The sequence below is a fragment of the Canis lupus genome, chromosome 1 (assembly GCF_003254725.2).
Source record: "Canis lupus dingo isolate Sandy chromosome 1, ASM325472v2, whole genome shotgun sequence".
In the NCBI taxonomy this organism is placed as follows: Eukaryota; Metazoa; Chordata; class Mammalia; order Carnivora; family Canidae; genus Canis; species Canis lupus.
Genome location: NC_064243.1, coordinates 83,307,681 through 83,329,981, shown reverse-complemented (window position 1 = coordinate 83,329,981; position 22,301 = coordinate 83,307,681). Strand labels below are relative to the sequence as shown.

General features: G+C 38.5%; 1 protein-coding gene across 4 annotated transcripts in view; it reads right to left on the bottom strand.

The window, feature by feature from the left end:
• Positions 1–20,733, bottom strand: part of CARNMT1 (carnosine N-methyltransferase 1) — a 41,342-nt gene extending 20,609 nt beyond the window's left edge. The window contains exons 1-4 of one of the 4 annotated variants that reach the window (XM_025423290.3): positions 20,339–20,472; positions 19,691–19,936; positions 12,548–12,743; positions 11,550–11,713 (exon numbers count right to left, since the gene is read on the bottom strand). In XM_025423290.3, coding sequence (XP_025279075.1) covers positions 11,550–11,713; positions 12,548–12,743; positions 19,691–19,716 — 386 coding nt within the window. In that variant the 5' untranslated portion in view covers positions 19,717–19,936; positions 20,339–20,472. Of the gene's footprint in view, positions 1–11,549; positions 11,714–12,547; positions 12,744–19,418; positions 19,488–19,690; positions 19,937–20,338 lie in introns of those variants that run through there. The other 3 variants (XM_025423291.3, XM_025423288.3, XM_025423292.3) reach the window with 3 other exon arrangements.
• Between the last annotated feature and the right edge of the window lie 1,568 nt (positions 20,734–22,301).

The window sequence follows — 22,301 nt, the reverse complement described above, 5'->3', positions numbered from 1 at the left end:
CATTTTCTTCTAAAATAGGATGGGTTAGTGAAATTAAGATATAAAAATACAGTCCAACAGTTTTCAGGATTCACAAAAGAATATGGTTCCCCACGGCTGTGATTTTTCATTTCAGGTGGGACTCAAACTTAAGAATTTCTTTCCTTAGCAACTATAAACTTGATCACACACACACCAAATTTTTTTTTAAAGATTTATTTATTTATTTATTCATGACAGACACAGAGAGAGAGAGAGAGAGAGAGGCAGAGAGAGAGAGACAGAGACACTGGAGGAGGGAGAAGCAGGCTCCATGCAGGGAGCCCGATGCGGGACTTGATCACGGGTCTCCAGGATCGCGCCCGGGGCCAAAGGCAGGCGTTAAACCGCTTGAGCTACCCAGGGATCCTCGATCACACAAAATTCTTAAATTCAAATGATAACATAATTAAGTCACTTGAAAACTTGAAACTCTCAATTATTACTGTTCAAACCATGACATGAAAAGTTACTGTGCTTATGTTCATACTTGAGAAAAAGGTTTAAACTCTGAGCTCATACTTCAAGAAAAATTACATTGTTCATTTCAATGATCAACTGCTCACTAAAGTACAGTCCAAATCTATTTAAAACTCCAAACAGACTAGAGGCTACCAACTACCAAAATGGTTGGCATTCAGCACAATTAAAAAAACATTTCCTTTATTAACAAATAGACCCAATACAATGTGAATCTGTGACTTCAAAGCTGCTTGTGGGTGTGAGTGGTTCAGTCAGTACAGTATCTGATTCTTGATCTCAGGATTGTGAGTTCAAACCCCACATTGGGTGTGGAGCCTACTTAAAAAAATAATAATAAACTCTAAACAGAGATAAACTGGACAAACTAACAAAACAGTGTGTTTTCACAGGAAAAAATATTTTAATGCTCACAGGTATAGTTAATTCTATGCATATTTAAGTATACTATTTTTAATACGCAGCTTGGTTAGAAAAGGCCTTCACTGAAATTTCAAAAAGGACGAACAAAAGCTGACACAAATTTGAGTCAAATCTAGTCTGAAGCATAAAGACATCAAATTCTCATGTGCTTGCTGTGGCATAAACAGGATCCTGGAAATTTATATGACCCAGCTGACCAGGATTTACCTAAGAATCAATCTGGATACTGAAGGGCTGTAATTAATGTCCTTTTTTCAGGACTAGGGGTTTACTTTTTTATGGCAAAATTATGACTTTAACATGGATATGGACTTTATTAACTTTATTTCTTTAAGGTTTTTTGATAGCTCATCTTATTAACTGTAAGAAAATCAATCTAAATTAATTAAGCAAAACAAATGACATAGTAAGAGATAATGAAATTTTTCCACTGGGTCCAAGAATGGCACAAAAACAAAGTTTGACAGATATTTTGGCACACTTCATTTAAAGGTTATCTATCTACTCTGATAACATTGATTATTTTCAGGGAAGGGAAATGGGTGGCTGGGTAAAAGTTATGGCAAAGAGACTTTAAATTCTGTGAAGTTTTAAAATTTTTGAGCACTATGGTATGTTTTAACTAATTGAAAAAATTATTCTTTTATTTTAAAATAACCTTTTAGGGGGGGCGCCTGGGTGGCTCAGTCGGTTGAGCATCTGCCTTCGGCTCACCAAGCCCTGCATCTGGCTGCTTCTCCCTCTCCCTTTGTATGCTCTCTCTCTCTCTCTCTCTCTCTCTCAATAAATAAATAAATCTTTAAAAAATAAAATAACCTATTAAAATCATCAAGAGTTAGTTCATTCTTTTCTCATCAGCCCACATTCTGTCAGTAGCAATGATGGTAATAAAATAGTAGACAGAAAACAGTAAAATAATACTCTGTGTCAGTTCACTAAGTACCTTTAACAATGGCATGCCCTTTGGCATAGTGGACATTGTTATCCTGTTTGGACACCATGGTAATATACATGATTCAATGAATATGAACAAAATCATGTTTAAAGTGCTAGAAATGATGTTAACATGGGCATTTGGCATTCAGCCTTTCAAATATACACAAACTTTGTACATTCTAATTGTAAAGAGCCTTACTTTATAACCTACTTTTCAAAAACAGATATATTTTGAATTTTGAGAAAGATCTGGACTTTATGTTTACAGACTATTCAACTATTATTGATTATTTTTAGAGCACTGGATATATACATGACAGAGAACCAACTAGAAACTCACATCCTACAATACAATACATCCTATAATATATCAATGTTTATAAAAGTCCATAATAATCACGTCACAATTTTTTTTTTTAAGATTTTATTTATTTATTCGAGAGGGGGAGAGAGAGAGAAAGAGAGAGAGAGAGAGAGAGGCAGAGACACAGGCAGAGGGAGAAGCAGGCTCATGCGGGGAGCCCGATATGGGACTCGATCCCGGGTCTCCAGGATCAGGCCCTGGGCTGAAGGCGGTGCTAAACCGCTGAGTCACCCAAGCTGCCTTCACATCACAATTGTAACAGTTGTAGAATATTTAATGTAAGACTACTGGTAAGAATTGTAGCACTTAAAAAAAAATTGTAGCATTTGGACAGCCTGGGTGGCTCAGCGGTTTAGCACTGCCTTTGGCCCAGGGCATGATCCTGGAGTCTGGGGATCGAGTCCCATGTCGGGCTCCCTGCATGGAGCTTGGTTCTCCCTCTGCCTGCGGCTCTGCCTCTCTGCCTCTCTCTCTCTCATGAATAAATAAAAAAATTTAAAAAAAGAAAAAAGAATTGTAGCATTTATTAAACAAAGGTATTCCTTAAAAACTCTGTGATTTTTGGCTACTTATTCCAACTAAAGCCTACTTTTCAAAACAAGCATTATTGAGGAAGACTTCATATCTTAAAGGAAAATTAAAAGCGTATTTCAACATTGCCACTTCAATATTCCATTATTAAAGAGGCAAAGATGTCTCCCAACAAAGAAAAATCCTGACCAGATGGTTTTAGAAGTAAATTCTATTAAATATCTGGTCAGGATTTTTCTTTGTTGGGAGACATCTTTGCCTCTTTAATAATAATAAAGATGAATGGACACCAATTCTTCTCAAACTTACCCCAAATTTAAAAAATACTTCCTTGGGCAACTGGGTGGCTCAGCGATTGAGTGTCTGCCTTTGGCTCAGGGCATGATCCTGGGTTCCTGGGATTGAGTCCTGCATCAGGCTCCCTGCATGGAGCCTGCTTCTCCCTCTGCCTATGTCTCTGCCTCTCTGTGTCTCTCATAAATAAATAAATAAATTTAAAAATAAATAAAATAAAAAACACTTCCTATAACTCATCCTATGAGGCCAACAGTATCCTGATACCAAAAGAAGATAACATCATCACAAGAAAAGAAAAGTCACAAAAACAAATCAGCAGTAAAACCCTTTTTTACAGATGTAAAAATCCTCAACAAAATATTAGCAAACTGAACCCAACAACATATTAAAAGGATTCTTCACCAGGACCAAAAGTAGTATGTCATTAATGCAAGAGCAGTTCAACATAAGAAAATCAATCAATATATCACATGAACAGAACAAAGGTTCTATTCATTTGACACAGAAAAGACATTTGATAAAACACCAACACCCTTTATTGATAAAAATGCTCAGGACACTAGGAATCAAGGGAAAATTCCTTAATATGATAAAGGGTATTAAAAACCTACAGCTAACATCATACCCAATGGTGAAAGAATGAAAGTTTTCCCTCTAAGACCCAGAACATGATAAAGGTGCCCCCTTTCACCACTGCTATTCAACATTGTACCAGAAGTTCTGGCCAGAGTGGAAAGAAGATGGAAAACCATCTCTATCTGTAGATGCTCTGAACCTGTATGTAGAAAATTGCAAAGAATCCACAAGAAAGCTTCTCCAATAGACAAATTAAGCCAAGTTGCAGGGTTACACAATCAATACATAAAAATCAGCTGTGATTCTATACATTAGCAATGGACAATCTTAAAGGAAATTAAGAAAGCAATTCCATTTACAGTAACATCTAAAAGAACTAAATACAGGGTGCCTGGGGTTAAGCAGCTGTGTTCAGCTCAGGCCGTGATCTCAGGATCCTGGTATCAAGCCCCCATCGGGCTCCCTAATCAGCAGAGTCTGCTTTTCCCTCTCCCTCTGGCCCTCCCCCGCCCCCCGCCGCTTGTTCTCTCTCTCTCACACTCACTCTCTCTCAAATAAATAAAATCTTAAAAAAAAAAAAAAAAAGAACTAAATACTTAGGGAATAAATCTAACCAAGGTCAAGAAAGACTTATACTGAAAACTACAAAACAGTGCTGAAAAAAATTATAAAGAAGATCTAAATAAATAGACATCCTGTGTTCATGGATAGGAAGATTTAACATCGTTAAGATGTCAATATTTTCCAAACCAGTTGACATATTTAACACAATTCCTAACAAAATTGCAATAGCCTTTCTCCAAAAATGAAAATGCTGATTCTGGAATTCATATGGAATTGCAAGGTCTCCAAAGAGCCAAAACTATCTTGGAAAAGAATAAGTTGAAGGATTTATGCTTCCTGACTTCAGAACTTAAAAAGCTACAGAAATTAAAATACTGCGGAATTGCCATAAGAGCCAACGTACAGACCAACAGAATAGAACAGAGAGCCCAGAAATAAACCCTGTCATGTAAGGTCAATTGATTTTCAACAATAGTACCAAGATAATTCAATGAGGGAAAGGATAGTCTTTTAACAAATGTTGCTGGGAAAACCAGATATCCATATGTTAAAAAATGAAGTTAGACCTTTACCTTACACCACATACAAAATGAACTCAAAGAATTAAAACTATAAAATTATTAGAAGAGGGATGCCTGAGTGGCTCAGTGGTTGAACATCTGCCTTCAGCTCAGGTTGTGATCCTGGCGTCCTAGGATCCAGTCTCACATGAGGCTCCCCATGGGGAGCCTGCTTCTCCCTCTACCTATGTCTCTGCCAACCCGCCCCCCTCATGAATTTTTTTAAAAAATTCTTAGAAGAAAGTATTAGGGAAAATCTTCATGGCATTGATTTGACAATGATTTCATAAACATGACATGAAAAGCACTAGCACCAAAAGGAAAAAAACAGGTAAATTGAACTTCACCAAAATTATACAATTTTATACATCAATGGACATCAAGAAAGTGAAAAGACAAACTACAGAATTGGAGAAAATACTTGCAAATCATATATCCAACAAAGAATCAATACTTGCATAAAAACCAAAAAAAGGTCAAAGATTACAGAGTTTCACCAATGCAAATCATCTTTAACTCAAACATAATAAAGACTACAAAAACCATGAAGAGTCAGTATTTTAAAAAATTAGGAACCCCAAGCATACTATACCCTCACTGATAAACCTGAGAATACAAAATGCGTTAACAAGTCTGTGGCTGCTAAAAATGTGAATCAAGAGCTTAAGTGAGTACTATACATGTCAATCACTTCTAATGGCTGAAGTATTTGAAATGTGAAAGAAGTAAACTTCTTTCTAGAAAAATATGTCATTAAAAAACTTCTTCCAGGGACGCCTGGGTGGCTTAGTGGATGAGCATCTGCCTTCAACTCTGGTGATCCCAGGGTCCTGGGATCGAGTGCTGCATTGAGCTCTCCATAGGGAGCCTGTTTCTCTCTCTGCCTATGTTTCTGCCTCTCTCTGTGTGTCTCTCATGAATAAATAAAACCTTAAAAAAAAAAAAAAAACACTTCTTCCTAAATTCTATCTTTTAAAAAGTCAGTGAATTATTACATACATTACTTCTGAACCTTGTACATCAGATATTTGGACATGCAAAAACAAGCACTGGAAGCTATTTTGTTTTTTTTTTAAAGAGTGATATAACATGGCATATAATGGAATATAATATATATATAATATAACATGGTATGGAATATAATAATTTCACCTGTGCTTCCAATGTTAGTCACTTACAGAGTTATTTCTGGGTCTCAGACCCCAGAACTCTATAAATCTGATTGGAGAAATATTCATAGAATTGAAAATCAGTAAAGTGCCATACTGCCATCAATGATGGAATAATGAAAGCTTTAAGTGATACAGGAATCACAAACCTATAATGAACCTATTATCCCTTTAACTATGTGTTCAGCAGGTAACTATAGCACAGCATGTCAAAAACGTACTGTCCACAAGAATAACTGGATGATTTTCATGGCACCCAGCTACAATCTACATGGCATACCCATGTAGAAATCCAAACCAGATGGATTAGCAGCCATTACCTGTTAAAAGCCAACTAGACAATACAAGAGCCCCAATCCTATCCTTTGCAGATGACAATTCCAATACACCAATGGTTTCCTGTGGACACGGTAGCAGTTCATTTAGTGCTGAAGAAGTAACTATATTTTCACAACTGAGAATCCAAGTGTTTTTTAAAATTGCAAAAATCGTCCTACTAATCTACTGCAGGAAAGATTCAATCAATGTACATGAAGTAAAAGGTGAGATCAGATGAAAACTTAGAAACTATTTCATTTTCTAGAAAGCACATTACATTGCCACATTTCTAGATGAAAGGTTTATAGATAATTTTCTTAAGTGACTGAAGCAGCTAATACATGTAATATTAAAAATTAAAAACACAAGATTCACTCAATCCCTCCCCCCCCCCCCATGCTCACAGCTTGCCAGGGAATGCCTTTTTTCTAGTTGTCAATACTATTCACTTGTTTCTTCTTCTTCTTTTTTTTTTTTTTTTACAATTTTATTTATTTATTCATAAAACAGACAGAGAGAGAGAGGCAGAGACACAGGCAGAGGGAGAAGCAGGCTCCATGCAGGAAGTCTGATGCGTGACTTATCCTGAGACCCCGGGATCACACCCTGAGCCAAAGGCAGACACTCAATCACTGAGCCACCCAGGCATCCCTCACTTCAGTTTCTACTGTTCTTTTTACATACATCATCTGGCATTCAATCAAAAAATGAGACATGCAAACCAGAAAGAAAATGTAACCCACTGTTATGGGAAGAAACCATCATCAGAACTGACCCACAAACAGCACATATGTTGGAATTATCAGACAGGATTTAAAAATAATCATAAAAAATACATTAAGGCATCAAGTGGAAAAGGCAGATCACATGATATAAACGGGAAATGTGAGCACAGAGTGAACACACACACACACACACAGAAATAAATGTGTATATGGAGGTACTAGACAGGTGTTTTAAATTCTGTATCAGAGTAAGTCTTTCAATGAGTTTATCAACAGACTGCCATGATAAACAATCAGTGAAATTCAAGTTAGGTCAATAGAAATTATCCAAATTAAAATATAGAAAGAGTCCTGAGAGATGATGTCAAGCAGTTTCATATACAAGCAACTCAAGTCCCAGAAGGGAAAAATAAGAGCAAATAGTCTTTAGTAATACATATCTACCCAAACCCTCCAAGGCAAAACAAACCCCAAGTAGGATAAACTCAAAGAAAACTACATCTAGGCACCTCATAAACTGCTGACAGAGGTCAGGTGGGGTAAGGAGAATGGGGAGTATCCATACCCTAATGGGTATGGGATTTATTCTGGGCTCATGAAAATCTTTTCAAACTCTGTAGAGATGATGGATACACAATGCTGTGAATATCTAAATACCATCAAATTGTTTACTAAAAAATGGTCACTTTTACTATACTTATTTCACCTCAACTTTTTTAAATGAGGGGAAAAACATTTATATTTCTCAAAACAAGGTATAAAATGGCCCTTACACATATGAAGATATTCAATTTCATTCATAAGAGAAATGCAAATGAGAAGTAGGCCAAGATACACTTCAACACCCATTGGATTGGCAAAAGTTCAAAAGCTTGGTAATACAATGTTTGGCAAGGCTGTGAGTAAACAGGTACTTTCATACATTGCTGGCCAGAAGGGGAAACAGTACAACCCTTACAGGCATATGTGGCAATAACTGGCACAGACTGTAAAGTCGGCACCACCTATCGGTGTTCATGCCTTTTTATAATCTCCACCCTTTAGTATGCACAGGGATCTAGGACTTGCTCCTAACCAAGAGTCACCTCTGTGGTAACATCACATCATAAAAGACTCCACTGAAAGCCTGCTCACTCTAAAGGCTCTCTTTGACAGCTTGATGAAATGACCATTTTGGGAAAGCTCACAAGACAAGGAACTGCAAGCGGCACCTCGGCTTCCAAGGAGGTTAACACGAAGCCAGGGCCCTTCCTCAGTCCCACGACCACAATGAAATGAATTCTGCCAACAACATGAGTGAGCTTGAAAGCAGGTATTTCCACAGTCAGGAACAAAGCCCAGCAGACATCTGGATTGCAACCTCGGAAATCCTACACAGAGGATGCAATTAAGCTATGCCCAGACTTCTGACCCACAGAAATTGTGAAATAATAAATGTATGCTGTTTTAAGCAAATTTGTGGTAATCTGTTGCACAGCAATAGGTAACTAACACACTTACCACACTACATATGCATTTACCTTGCAGGCTCAGCAATCCCATGTCTAAGAATTTATACTAAAGATATACTTTCAACAGTACAAAAATACTCCTGTATACAGTTATTAATTGTAACTTTATAATTGTAAGATACTGCCAACTACTTAAATAACCAAATACAAAAAACAAAACAACAACAACAACAAAAAAAACAAATACAGGAGATTGGTTGAAGTACTCTACAGCTATAAAAAAGGCTAGGAAGACCTCCATGAACTGAAATGTAGCTTTTCTAAGACTATTTAGGGGAAAAAAGTAGAGTGCAACATAAAGTATACAGGCTGCTACATTTTGTGTATGAAACAAACAAGTAATTATGAAGAAACCTGTATCTGCTTACATTCATAAGAAACAAAAAAATAAAAAGAAGGATAAACAAGAAATCAGTGATACTGATTAGCTACATGGGGCATGGGATTGAGAATGAGGGATTGAGATTGGCTATCAAAGGAACAGAGAAGGGAATACACTTTTTCTGAATATCACAAGTTGATAACTGATAGCTAACCCATCAAAAAAATATAAATCAGCAAGGTTGTGGTGTGGGGGCAAGACATAACCACCCTGAAAATTGAAAGCAAACAAAAACAAACCTCAAAATACTGGATTTCAAATAAAAAACACAATCACACTGAGGAGAGGGGGTTGAAGCAAAGCAAGCTTTGCTTCAAAGCTAATTTGAGGAACTTGTGAAGCCTATTTTTGTGAATACCCTTCATTTAGGGGGAAAAAATAATTGCTAGCAAATCCTAAACTTCTGCCAGTAGTTTGTTTTTCATAGTGGTATGGAGATAACAACTCTGAAACCATTATGTGAGTACTGTGGATTGAGTGGATGAGTCAATGTACAGATGTTGTCAGAAGCCGAGTTCTCACTGTGGAAAAAGGCAGACAGATATAGAGAACAGGTGAAGCCAAGATGGAAACTTTGGGGGGTGGATTGGAATTGAAGGGATCAGTATGAATTAATGCTTTCTAATGTGTGTATGCATGTATGTTCTATCCATTATAAAAGGCTCAAAAGTGGGATCCCTGGGTGGCGCAGCGGTTTGGCGCCTGCCTTTGGCCCAGGGAGCGATCCTGGAGACCCGGGATCGAATCCCACGTCGGGCTCCCGGTGCATGGAGCCTGCTTCTCCCTCTGCCTGTGTCTCTGCCTCATTCTCTCTCTCTCTCTGTGACTATCACAAATAAATAAAAATTAAAAAAAAAAAAAAAAAAAGGCTCAAAAGCCGTGACATTTTAGTAACGATGAACATGCCTAGTACCAGATCGTGGTTTCTACATACCATTCCACATTAACCAGTTACTTGGAAAAATCTCCAATTCCAGGACTAAAGTAGGGAAGATACATAATGGGACTGAAATAACTTACTGTACCAGAAAATAAGGAAGCACTAAAAAAAAATGGGCCATTTGAAAAGACATAGGAGCCAACTTGAAGGGACTCCTGCTGTGCTAAATGTGAGGTAACAACAACAACAACAGAAATCCAACAGTAATGGATCATAACCCAATGAGTAAAATAGGAACCATTGGTCCTTTCTGGTAATAGTTTACAGATCCAGTAGAACGCCAACTGATAATCATAAAGGTAGAAAATCACCATTCCATAACCAGCACAGGACACATCAGTTCATGCAAGAATCATTAGTGGCTGACAATTCTAAGGTGGAGAAAGTCTGAGAAGAAGTAGGATATTAATTGTATGGTCTTAAAGCATCTCCTCAGAAATTGTTTATTAGTCCCAAGAGGAGAAACAGTAACCACACAATGGAGAAACTAAGTGACATTCTAAATGGATAATCAAAATTAAATGGTCAATGATGGACTAATAGACACTGTATGACTCTGAATGTGATATCCTGAGAAGGATAATCAATTAGGTATCATTTCATCAGATATTCTCAAACCGAGGCATATTCCATAAAATAACTTCCTTGTATTCTTCAAAAATATCAACATCATAAAAGTCAAAGAAAGGCTAAGGCACTGTTCCAGATTAAAGAACTAAGGTATGATAATGAGATGCAATGCAACATCCAGGGCTGGATTCTAGACTGGAAAGAGAAGTGTTATAAAGAACATTTTCAGGAAAATTTTATAAAACTTGAATACAGATTACAGATTAGAAAATCATATTCTAGGTTAAATTTTCTCAATCTGATAACTGCAATGTGTTTATGTAAGAGAATATCCTTGTTCTTAAGAAATAAACTCTGAAGCATTAAGAGGTTAAAAAATGATATATAAATTGATCTTTCAAATGCTTTAAGTAATAATTGTGCATATATGCAGTTTTAGACATAATCATAAAGCAGGGAAACAAGGGAAGTAGGAGGAAGAAAAAATAAAATGTAAAACTTTAAGAATTGGTGATTAAGTAGAGAGGATAGAGTGCTGTAAAATGCATGCAACGAATCTGTTATTCTGAAGTTGTTGAGATTCTCAAAATGACATATACACTGGTATTTTCAAAAATACAGGAATTATACTTGCTGCTAGATCTTGTTTAATGTGATACAAAATACAAAGCATGTCATAGCACAAATCTGGTTTTTAAATACTTCGATAACTATTATTCAAAACTGGTTATCTTGCAACCTTATGCATTTTATTTTATTCGTTTATCAATGCTATTCTGAAAAGTGGACTGCTTAGGCTTTTCATGGCACAAAAAAGAATCTCTAAGCTATAGATCCCTTATCTATCTACAAGTTAGTTATAATGAGGAAAATGCAAATAGCCTGCAGCTTTTTGTGATGCCATAAGCAAATTATAAAAGAAAACATCACTGATAACGAACATTCAACTTAACCTTATTAATTTCTATACAGAATGATTTTCCCTTAAGTGTAGAGAGTATTCAAAATATTAACTTCAACCTCATACAAGGCATCTATGAACACGTATAACACCACACACCCATATATGGAAAATACAGGCACACAGTGACTATAAAAATGAATCAGGACTATGAAATTTCTTATAGAGAAACTTAGTGCTTACATTATCTTAGACAAATTGGTTAAAAATAAGATACTATTTACCATCTCTCTTTTGGAAAATTTTTTAAAATTTCTTTAATGATTGGCTGGTAGCAGGCTTCCCTCTCTGCTTTCCCGGTTTCACTCCAGTCTCTCACAAACTGTTTCAGTGTGGATTTTAATTTATCCATGTCAAATGTAGATGCTGGCATAATCTTTCCATTCCCCTGTTTAGAAAACAGAAATCAATTAGCTTCTGATCAAGGAATCAATCACGAATATGGTTAAACAGACTTGCTACTAAGGGGCTATATAGATGGTTTGGTGGATAAATCACTAGCCTCTCACCTCAACCAGGGTTCATGTAGGGTTGAGATCCTACATGAAAAGAGTTTGGTGGTCTCACTTCTACCCTCAATAGATTTAAGGTCCACTAATCATGAAACCACCATATAATTAAGCAGTCTTTACTCAGGAGAGGACCAGAACTGAGCTGCTATGGAGACGGGACATCTTCTCTAAGAGAGGGAAGAAAGTCCCTCCAGGTCATTGATGGGGCAGCATGGAGAGGCTCACACTGGAGTGGCCTAACTGTAGCTATCCTGTGGATACAAAAAGAGGACTTCAGTTTCTATTACTGCCAGTCCCTTGAGATTTATAAGTGAAAATAACTTCTTAAAGTAAAAGATAAATATCAACAGATACAAGATACTGAAAATGCATTTAGCAAAGGAAATTAATTTTACACAGCTAGTAAAGTTGGTCATAAAAACTTGTCACTAACTCCATATGCTAGAACAGTCAGGACATTATGTGAAACATACAACAATATGCCAATAATTATCTTACTATTTTTATAAAAAAAAATAATCCCTGAACAAACCTAGTTTCTGGCATGGTAATCTGTTTAGCCTAATCAAATGCCTGAGCATAAAAGTGAAAATATTCTCTAAGTAGAGCAAATGGCCCATGCAAAATATAAAAGTGAAATCCAGAAAGATAAAGACCTCAAAATACAGAGGTTAAACCCTAAAATAAAAATAGAACAAACTTTCACATACATCTTCTCCATATTCTTTATTTTCAAACATATGTATGCAATCATTCACAATGGTCAGTAGTATTTCTTGATTATGATCAATGCATTTCCGAATCTTGTCCAAGTGAAGAAGAAACTGAGGAAGTAGTTTCTGTTGATTATCTGGAAGTGATCGAAATTGTCTTTCTGTTCGGTTCACTCGCTCATGCATACTGGTGCTAAAACATAAAAGGTGTTTTTTAAATTGGCAAAAGAATTCTCACCAGGGCCAATCTAACTTAAAGGTTGTCTTGCTGTACAATTATTTCTTTATGATGTTGGGAGACTGTCATTTACAATCTTCTGGTTTCTTAAAGGATATCAACTTAGAAAGTTTTATGTTATCACTTTAACAAATTCTCTAAGCAACCAAACAAAAGACAAATATTTTACAACTAGCAAAGTAAACATTTGCACCAATTAGGAGGGGGAAAAGGAAACATAAAGAAGATTAATGTACAATTAGTTTATTTTTATGATTATAATTTCCAAACTTGGAATTTTTAGCAAACTAGATGAATGCTTTGAATTTCTCCATCAAATAGCAAAATACTGCTCTGAAATTACTTGACAATATACAATATATGTTTTGAAATTAACTAAGAACCAATCAAGCTAAATTAAACATACACACACACACAAAGGATCTTATGTACTACAAAAGTAGTAAACAATGGAAAACTTGAAATTCTATAGCATTTTACATATTATTCACAATTTGCATTCCAGAAGTTTCCAGATAACTCTAATGGTCACTTTGAGAATTACCTATTTATAAAATCTGAAAACAAACAAAAAAACACATCATTTTTAAAAGCTGAACATTACATTTGCCATGAGTGTCATTTTACATCAATCAGATGGGCAAAATCTAAAAGCCTGATTATAAGAAATATGGGAAAAAATATTAAGAAATATTCCAAAAATATGGAACAACTTGAATATATATACACATACTGATTGATGACAGGTGCCAAAATTAGTACAACCACTTCGAAAAATAATTTAGCATTACCCAAACAAGCTTAATATGCACACTCCCTAGCAATTAGATACTCAATTATATACTCAAGATAAACTCCTGCACAGGGGCACCATGAAACATAAACTATCTTCCTATTACCACTGTTACATATAACAAACAAGAAACCTGCAAATAACCTAACAGTTAATCACCAGTAAAATGAATGAAGTACAGTATAATCAAACAATTGAATGCAACTGAATTAATAAACTACAACTATACACAATAATATGGATAAAACTTATGAATATAAGTATATGTTGAAAAGAAGCAAGTTGCAGAAAAATACAAAATGTACAATTCCATTTTATATAAAAATAAACAATATATTACAGGGACTGAACACATAAAAAAAACTACAAAGAAAGCAAAGAAATGAAAATTAAGAAAGTGATGTTCTTTGCAGGGAAAAGGAAAGGGTTTTTTTTTTTTAACCAAGTGTTAGGTGCATGGGTTTTCATTGTATCATTCTTTACATTTTATATAAACAAATAAATAAATGTGTTTCTCCTCAAAGTTCTTTGGCATTTACTCTGTACTAAATGAAAATGAAAAACACGTTTTCATTTGGTTGTCTGAATCTTTCTATTCACTCAAGTTAATTGTCTCGTTTTTATGCCAAATTACTCTTTAATTTCTGAATAGTAATAAAGAAGTTCTGAAGAAGCTCTTGAGTAAAGCAATAACCTGATCAGGTTTTTAGAAACTGGTATGTGGTGGTGGTTGTGGTGGTGGTTGTGGTGGTCAGGGGCAAAAGGGGAATTGGTAGGGTAGTGTGAAAAGATCAAGCTGGCAGGTTCTGCATTGATGTTTGCTTTGGTCCCCCTAGAGACAGTGTAACAGTGAGCTGTAGAGTCAAAGAGATAGGGATTGAAATCCAGGTTATGCCACCTATTTGCTACAAGACCCTTTGCAAGTTACTTCCTTTCTCCCTGCCTCAATTGTCTCACATACAAAACAAGGTAATACATAACAACAGCAATGATGATGATAATTATAGAAGCTATTATTTGTTGAGATTTAATAAAAGCCAGGCCCTACAAAAGTCACTGAACATGGATTACTCTGAGAAATCTCCATAAAACCCTACAAGGTTGGGTACCATTATATTCCTCTACCAATCCAATGGGATTTCACTAAAAATGTAACAAAATAACGCATACAAATCACTTAGCCCAGGGCCTGAAACATAGATCAAATGTGGTAGTTTTAACTATATATGTTCACAGTGAAGATACAAAAAAATGTAAAGTAAAAATTCTCCAGGAAAAAAGCTATTAATAATCCCTCTTCTAAAGGTAATCACTTCTTTTTTGCATATTTCTCCTTGTTGTTAAGATAGTTTTTTTAATTGCCTTTCTAGTCAAAAAGTAATACTCAGAACAGCACATCACTTGGAGATCACTAGAAATGAAGAATCTCATGGCCCACCTAAGAGCTACTGAAATGTAGCCTTTTAACAAGATCTCCAATGATTCACATGCATATCAACTTTTTAGAAGCACTTGTAATTCTTCAGCTTTATCAAAATAATTTTCCCAGATCAGAAAAAACTTCTCTAATGACTATAAGACAAATGACTATAATGACTGTTCATTATACCATCTATGCAACCAAAATTGATTTAGTTATTTCCCAAACACTGGGTATCTATATACTTTCACTTGTCTACATGATAAGACTTTGTGTTCTAAATCTGTCTATATTTTAGGGGGGGGGGGGGGGGAATTACTACAAATTCCCAAAAGGATAATTACCAAGTCAGAAAGGCTAAGTACTGGGGTGCCTGGGTGGCTCTCAGTTAAGCATCTGACTCTTGATTTTGATTTAGATCAAGATTTCATAGGTCATGGGATGGAGCCCCAAGTGGGCACCATGATCAGTGGGGAGTCTGCTTCTCTCCTTATCCCCCTCCCTCTGCCCCTTCCCAGCTCACTCTAAAATAAGCAAATCTTAAAAAAAAAAAAAAAAAAAAGTATTTTTAAGGCTCTTGACACAGATTCATTTTCAGAATGAATTAAGTTACATTCCTAGAAAATGAATCAAGTTACATTCCTAGAAAATAAAGGATGACACTAAAGGAACTATTTAAAGTGACTATAACAGCAAACAGCAGAGTTATGAAGGGTTACAACTCACAGTCAATTGGTTAAAGAGTACTTCATTTCTAGTGTTCCTGAGCACTGGATGCCCCACAATCTCCCTCTCAACATATCTCAAAATTCAACATATCCAAACTGAACTTCGCACACAATAGCCCGTCCAAAAAAACCCTGCACCTCTTGCTCTATGGCTGACACTGATGAATGGTATACCATACATCCACTCAAGTCAGAAACAAATGAGTCACTGTAAAACACCTCTTCTTACAGACCCCACAATCACAAGCCCCAGATCCTTTTGATTCTACTTCATAAACTCTCTGCAAATCACTACCTCTCCCAAACCCTCATTCGGTCTCCCAAAGATTCCTAAGAGGCCTGCTCCCTAGGAATGCTGTCCCCAGATTAAATCTACCACACCCAATGAATTCTTCTAAAATATAAGTCTCATCTTTGTCCCTATATTGAATCTCCAGATTTCAACCTATGCAAATAACAATCAACAAATGTTATGCTCCCAAGGTGGCATGTTTCATTCTCCATGAAGACTAATTTCCAAGATTGTAGGGTAGTTGAAGGAAGTTATGGATTTGCCAGAAGAGCCCACACATATTTACTGTCAATTACTGATACTGAAGTGATGTAACTACAACAGAACAGTTATGAGATACAGGATATGTCTTAACCCCTGATTTTTAAAATGGTCTGCAAAACTGTCCATAATGTACATCCATCCACAATGACTCTCCTGAAATAAGTGAGGTCTTACTGAAGCTGATACAAGTCCAATCTTTGCAATACTATTTTAAATGGGGCTAAATTCACTCTTCTGGAAATGCTTAAACAACCAATGTACTTTAAGGCAGGGGTGGGCAAACTATGGCTCCCTGGATACTGGGTCCATTTTGTAAAGACTTTTCCTGGAACATAGCCATGCCCATTTGTTCACATACTTCCTATGGTGGTTGCTCCCACATAGAGGCAGAGTCAAATAGCTGTAACAGAGACTACCTAGGCCCTCTGACCTAAAAATATTCATTGCCTGGCCCTTTAATGAAAGTTTCCCAACTCTCCCAACATTCTTTTAAGAATGTTTTACAACCTTCAGACTCTCCTTGGTTCTGAATTCAGTCAGCAGTTAAGAGGCCATGTCTTCTGATAACTAAGGGGAGAAAATAGAGTGACCAGCCATATGCTCAAGAGTATCTCTACCTTCAGCTCTCTCTAGAAGGTTGGTCTTGGCAGTGACCCCAACTCTGACTCAGTCTCCATTCATTAGGGTGGGTCTGATACTGGGTCTGAGCCAAGGGCCAAGGTCATAGACCCATTCCTCTGCACCGGTTGAGCTACTCTAGAATTCCAAATAGGAAAGTGTATATTTATTTGAGAGAGAGCGAGAGCCAGAGAGATCAGAGAGAGAAAGGAAGAGGGAGAAGAAGACTCGCTGCTGGGCACGGAGCCCGATGCAGAGCTCACAGTACCAGGACCCTGAGATCATGACCTGAGCTGAAGGCAGACACTATTAATTGGCCAAGCCACCCAGGTGACCCCTTCTCTATCCATTTTTAAAATGTATTAAAACACACACACAGAAAAAATAAGTAAATAAAATAAAATAAAATAAAATAAAATAAAATAATTATAAATTAAAATGTATTAAAACACAAGTTTTAAATGGTCTTACTAGTATCTCTGCTTACTAATGCAGGGTAAAATTTTAGTCAACAATTTTGGATTTCAGGCCAGACTCTACCATAATTTGGTTGTGTAAGCCTGCACAATCTGTTCACCTCTTTATATGCCTATTCCTTCAGCTGTACAAAAGAACTCTACATCTCAATTTTTAAAATCTTACCTAACTGCTATTTCGAAAAGTAGAATGTTTCTCAGAAGACCTTTATTTTTCTTCATTCATAACAAGATTGGTATTTTAGGGCTAACAACCTAAAAACTTTTTTTTTTTTTTTTTTTTTTTTTTTTTGCTATTCACTACAATGCTACAATAATTTTTGCCTTAATCAAAATATGTCATCTAGGGCAGCCCCAGTGGCACAGCAGTTTAGCGCCGCCTGCAGCCCAGGGTGTGATCCTGGAGATCTGGGATCGAGTCCCACATCGGGCTCCCTGCATGGAGCCTGCTTCTCCCTCGGCCTGTGTCTCTGCCCCTCTCTCTCTCTCTCTGTCCCTCATGAATAAATAAAATAAAAAATCTTAAAAAAAAAAATAAAGAACTCAAAAAAATATGTCATCTAAGCAAAACCTGTAGGAAACACAAAATTAGAAGCCATATTACTAGAACATATTAATCAGGACATTTCTTGTCCTTTGACCTTTAATCTAAATCCCCTATATAATCACTAAAAGACAGCAGTGAAACTAAGCTTTTTAAAATCTAGAAGTACTTGCTAAAGGTTTAGAATAGGATTGTCCATCAGATCTTACTGCAATAATGGAAAGGCTTACATCTGCACTGTCCAATATAACAGACACCAGCCACATGTGGCTGGTTATTAAGCATTTGAAATGTAGCTAGTAAGACTGAGGAAATGAATTTTAAATTTTAATTAATTTAAGCTTTAATGTAGCTAGATGTGACTAGCGACTACAGGATTGAACAGTGCAGGTCTAGAAGATCATAAACTGTTGGAACAACCTAGTGTGTTTTCTGCTACAAAATGCTTCCCATACCCCTAGTCCTTCAGTGATGTTTTTAAAAGCATATTTTTAACAATATTTACAGTCTGTTTGAAGTGTTTCATCAAGAGAATACACACAAATAAGAAGGATTGTTTTTAAAAAATAAAATTATCCTAAATCTCACATTAAACTGCTAAAGAGGGATTACAGTATAGGAAACTATATCACAACAACTAGAATATGCACATAAAAACTCTTCTCTACATTGCCACAGTTGAGCCCTACTTCTAGGTCAAAGGTTCCTGCCCCCCCCCCCATAAAAAGGCCCATTTGATACCTAATCTTAAATATCGATTTTAAATTAGTCTTAGTATATTGGAACCAGCACAAACACACATTTTAACTAGTTGGGTCCACTTCCTTTCCAGGACATATTCCAGTATCCTTTTCTAGATTTTTCACCTAAATCTAGGGTTGTTTCTCCTCCCTGTGTGATTCTTTCAAACAACAATACTTGCATCAAGTTCAATTCTGTGGTTGTATGCCTTCCTCCCTCTGTTGATACTAAATACAATCCCCACACTAGTTAATTCCCTTTTGGGCTCCATTAGTAGTGCGGTCCAGTTCCTACGCCTGGGTTTAATCAGTAGATTATTTCATCAAGATCTTTGCACTTCAAAATTTCAGGTTGCAGAAATGCAATCAGATTCTAAATAACTTTAGGCTTTTATTAAGCAAGTTTCCAAATTCAAAATAGTAACAAACTACCAACTTGTCACAAACTTACAGGCTATTTGGGCAGCACAAATGTATTTCTTTGCTACTACTTGTCTTATTTGTTAAAAATAGAGCTTCAACAACATATGCCAAGCACTGGTGACACAAAAATAAATAAGGCTCAGTCCCTGCCCTTGAAGAGGTCACAGTCAACCAATTAAAAAAAAAAAAAAGTTTGCATAAATCACAGCAGCATCCCATCTAAGGGAACAGTTTTACCCGTGCAGTTCCTGTCTATCTCATTCCAACTGCAGACTCAGAACATCGCTGTCGGTGAACTCAACTCTTAACACGAATAAAAGTGCTAGATTTACCTGAAAAATCTAAGTCCCTTTCAGATCTTGGAATCATAATTTTGTGACTAGGCTATTTTAACACCTTATCTAAAAAGAAGAAAAAAAAAGTGGAAGTTAAGCAAGTTTAAAAGTCCCATCACTGTGCCCAGCCCGTAGTGAGAATTCGATACATATTTGCAGAATAAAATATCAAAAAAAGTGATCCTCTACTGTGCCTCCTCTCCTTTCCCTCTTCAATAATGAGCAAATTTTAGAACATCCGGACCACCTCCGACCTTAATTTCACCCACCAGTTAAAGACTTTGAGCGCCATCATTCACCACTACTGTGCCTGGACGTTCAAAGCGCCCGGGGGGGTTGGGGTGGAAATCTTACGCAGCTGCTCTCGCAAGAACTGGCAACAGTTTGGGAAATTCGTCCTACGGCATCCCACGTGTAGGTGAACTTGGGTTCTCGGCGTGTTCAGGTTGGAGGACATCGACAACACATACAGATCATGCCCAGCACTGGACGCTTTGACCACCATCATCTTCTATCTGCAATTGTTAACAGCACTTTTCCGGTCACCCCCACCGGCCTCAAAGCCAAACCTTTAAGGAGGGATGATGGAAGGCAAGAGAGCTAATCTGATCCTGAGGTTGGAAGACACGAGGCTGGGCAGCAGACGGCGCGGCAGGCACGCGGCTGTGCAGGGCCGGGCCGGGCCGGGGCGGAGGGGGGGGGGGGGGGGCTAAGGTGGTACGAGGTGACTCAGGGGCCCGGAGGTCAGCAGCTGTGGCGGCCCGGTCCGGGAGCCCGGAGGCGTGGCGGCCGCGGGCGAGGGCGAGGCCGAGGGCGAGGGCGAGGGCGAGCGCGGCGGGCGCCCCCGTTCCGGCGGCTCGGCCGCGACCAGCGGGCACCTCGATGGGCTGCGCCGGGGTCCGCCACGGGCTTCTTACCCGTAGTAGCGGAAGGCATTAATGATCTTCCAGAAGTGCTCGCGCTCCAGCCGCTCCTCCTCCTCCTCCGTGCTGCGCGCGGCCGCCGCCGCCGCCGAAACCGCCGCGGCCGAGGCCAAACGCCCGGCGGAGAACTGCACTTCCACCTCCTCGCTCCCGCCGCGGCCGCCGCCGCCTCCCCCGCAGCCCTCGGGCAGCTGAGAAGCGGGCGGCGGAGGGCGCCGCCGTCGCTGCATCGCCGCCGCGGCCCGAGGCCTGGCTCGCTTGCGTCTCGCCGCAACTGAGAGCGTGGTGGCGGCTGCTCGGCCTTCCTCTAGACGGCGCCCGCCGCGGACATGCCCCCAGCTCGCGGTGCGCTCCGCCCCCGCCGCCCTCAGGCCTCCATCCGCGCCGGGCTCCGCCAGGTCTTCGGGAGCGCCCGGCACGAGCGCGCATGCGCATGCGAGGGTACGACGGAGGGCCGCCGCCGCCCGCGCTCATTCGCTGCCGGGTTTGGCGACGGCGCGCTGCCGGAAGGACGACGCGCCCAGTGGGCGGGGCGAAGGGTCAGGTGGGCGGGGCGACCGGGGAGATCCCTCGTGGGGTGGGGCCGGCACCTGCGGGAAGCCGCGGAGGTGGGGCCGAAGAGCCTGCGGGCGCTGGGAGGTGGGACGGGCAGCTGAACCGAGGCGAAAGGAGGGGCGGGCCGGCAGGAAGTTCAGCCTCGGTGAGTTTATTAGGAATCTTTAGTTAAGAAAACCTGGGGGGGAGGTCTTGCGTTCATCCTGGTCTAAAGTTTAATTTGTTTTCTAAGTGTATTTCCGTGTCTAATTACGTAGGGGAAGAGAGACACCATCATCTATTCAGTGCTTAGGGTCTTGCGAAAATCCTCCTCCCGCCCTGGCCGGTGGTGGCAGACGGATGAAGAAGATGTGAAGACCACCCAAAGGCACAGGAGCCGAAATGCCTCAGCCTTGGCGCGAGTAGCCCCCTAGGGTTGCCCTTAGCAATGCCAGGCTTAGCTTCTTCCTCTTCATCTACAGACACTTTCCACCTCTTTTGTCTCTGAGCTCGTAGTTAAAACAGGTGCCTCGCCCAACATTTAATATTATTCTTAGGAAATAACTTTTTTTTTTTTTTCAATTTTATCTACCCCTCGGTATATCTTTCTTACAAAAAAAAAAGTGCTAAAAGAAAAAAGATTGCTTTATTCAGAAGAGTTAAACATGCCCAGGTACCACAAATTCCGTAAAAACATATCATCATATTGAAAAGGAAACGGCGTTATATTTTCATCAATTAGTAATGCTTTAAAAAGTCTTGTGGTTATTCCGTGTCAATGTTCCATTTTTCATACAATATTTTTTATAGAACTTTAAAGTCTATTTCTTTAATAGTAATGCAGTAATACATGGTCCAAAAATCAAAAGGAAAGGGCAAAGGGTTACAAATGTGGAGTTTCTTTACCTTCTTCCTAGCCAGCCTTATCCCCTACACAGACGCAATATGTCAATTCCTTACCTATTCTTCCACGTTTTCTATCCAGTGTGGATTTTTCTTAGAGACAGGTGTTTGGAAGTTATATATATACTCTCATGTTATTAGCTGTCACCAATACTGTTTTACATGTATATTTTACATATTTTATCTATTAATACACAAATTATATATGTAATAATTTTGATGCACTGATCTAGGTCTGAATGACCTAATGGATATAGACCAGAATGCCATGGATAGTCATAGTCAGCAACGTACTTTTCATTATCCTGGGAAGTATAACAAACATTTTCTTTTTTCTTTTTCTTTTTCTTCTTTTTTCTGGGGGGGGGATGTGGGGAGAAACAGAGAATGTGAGGGGGGGGCATGGTAGGGGGAAGAGAGAATACCAAGCAGGCTTCAGGCCCAGCCCACTTTGGGGCTCAATCTCTTGACCCTGAGATCACGACTGGAGCGGAAATCTTGAGTCAGATGCATAACCAAC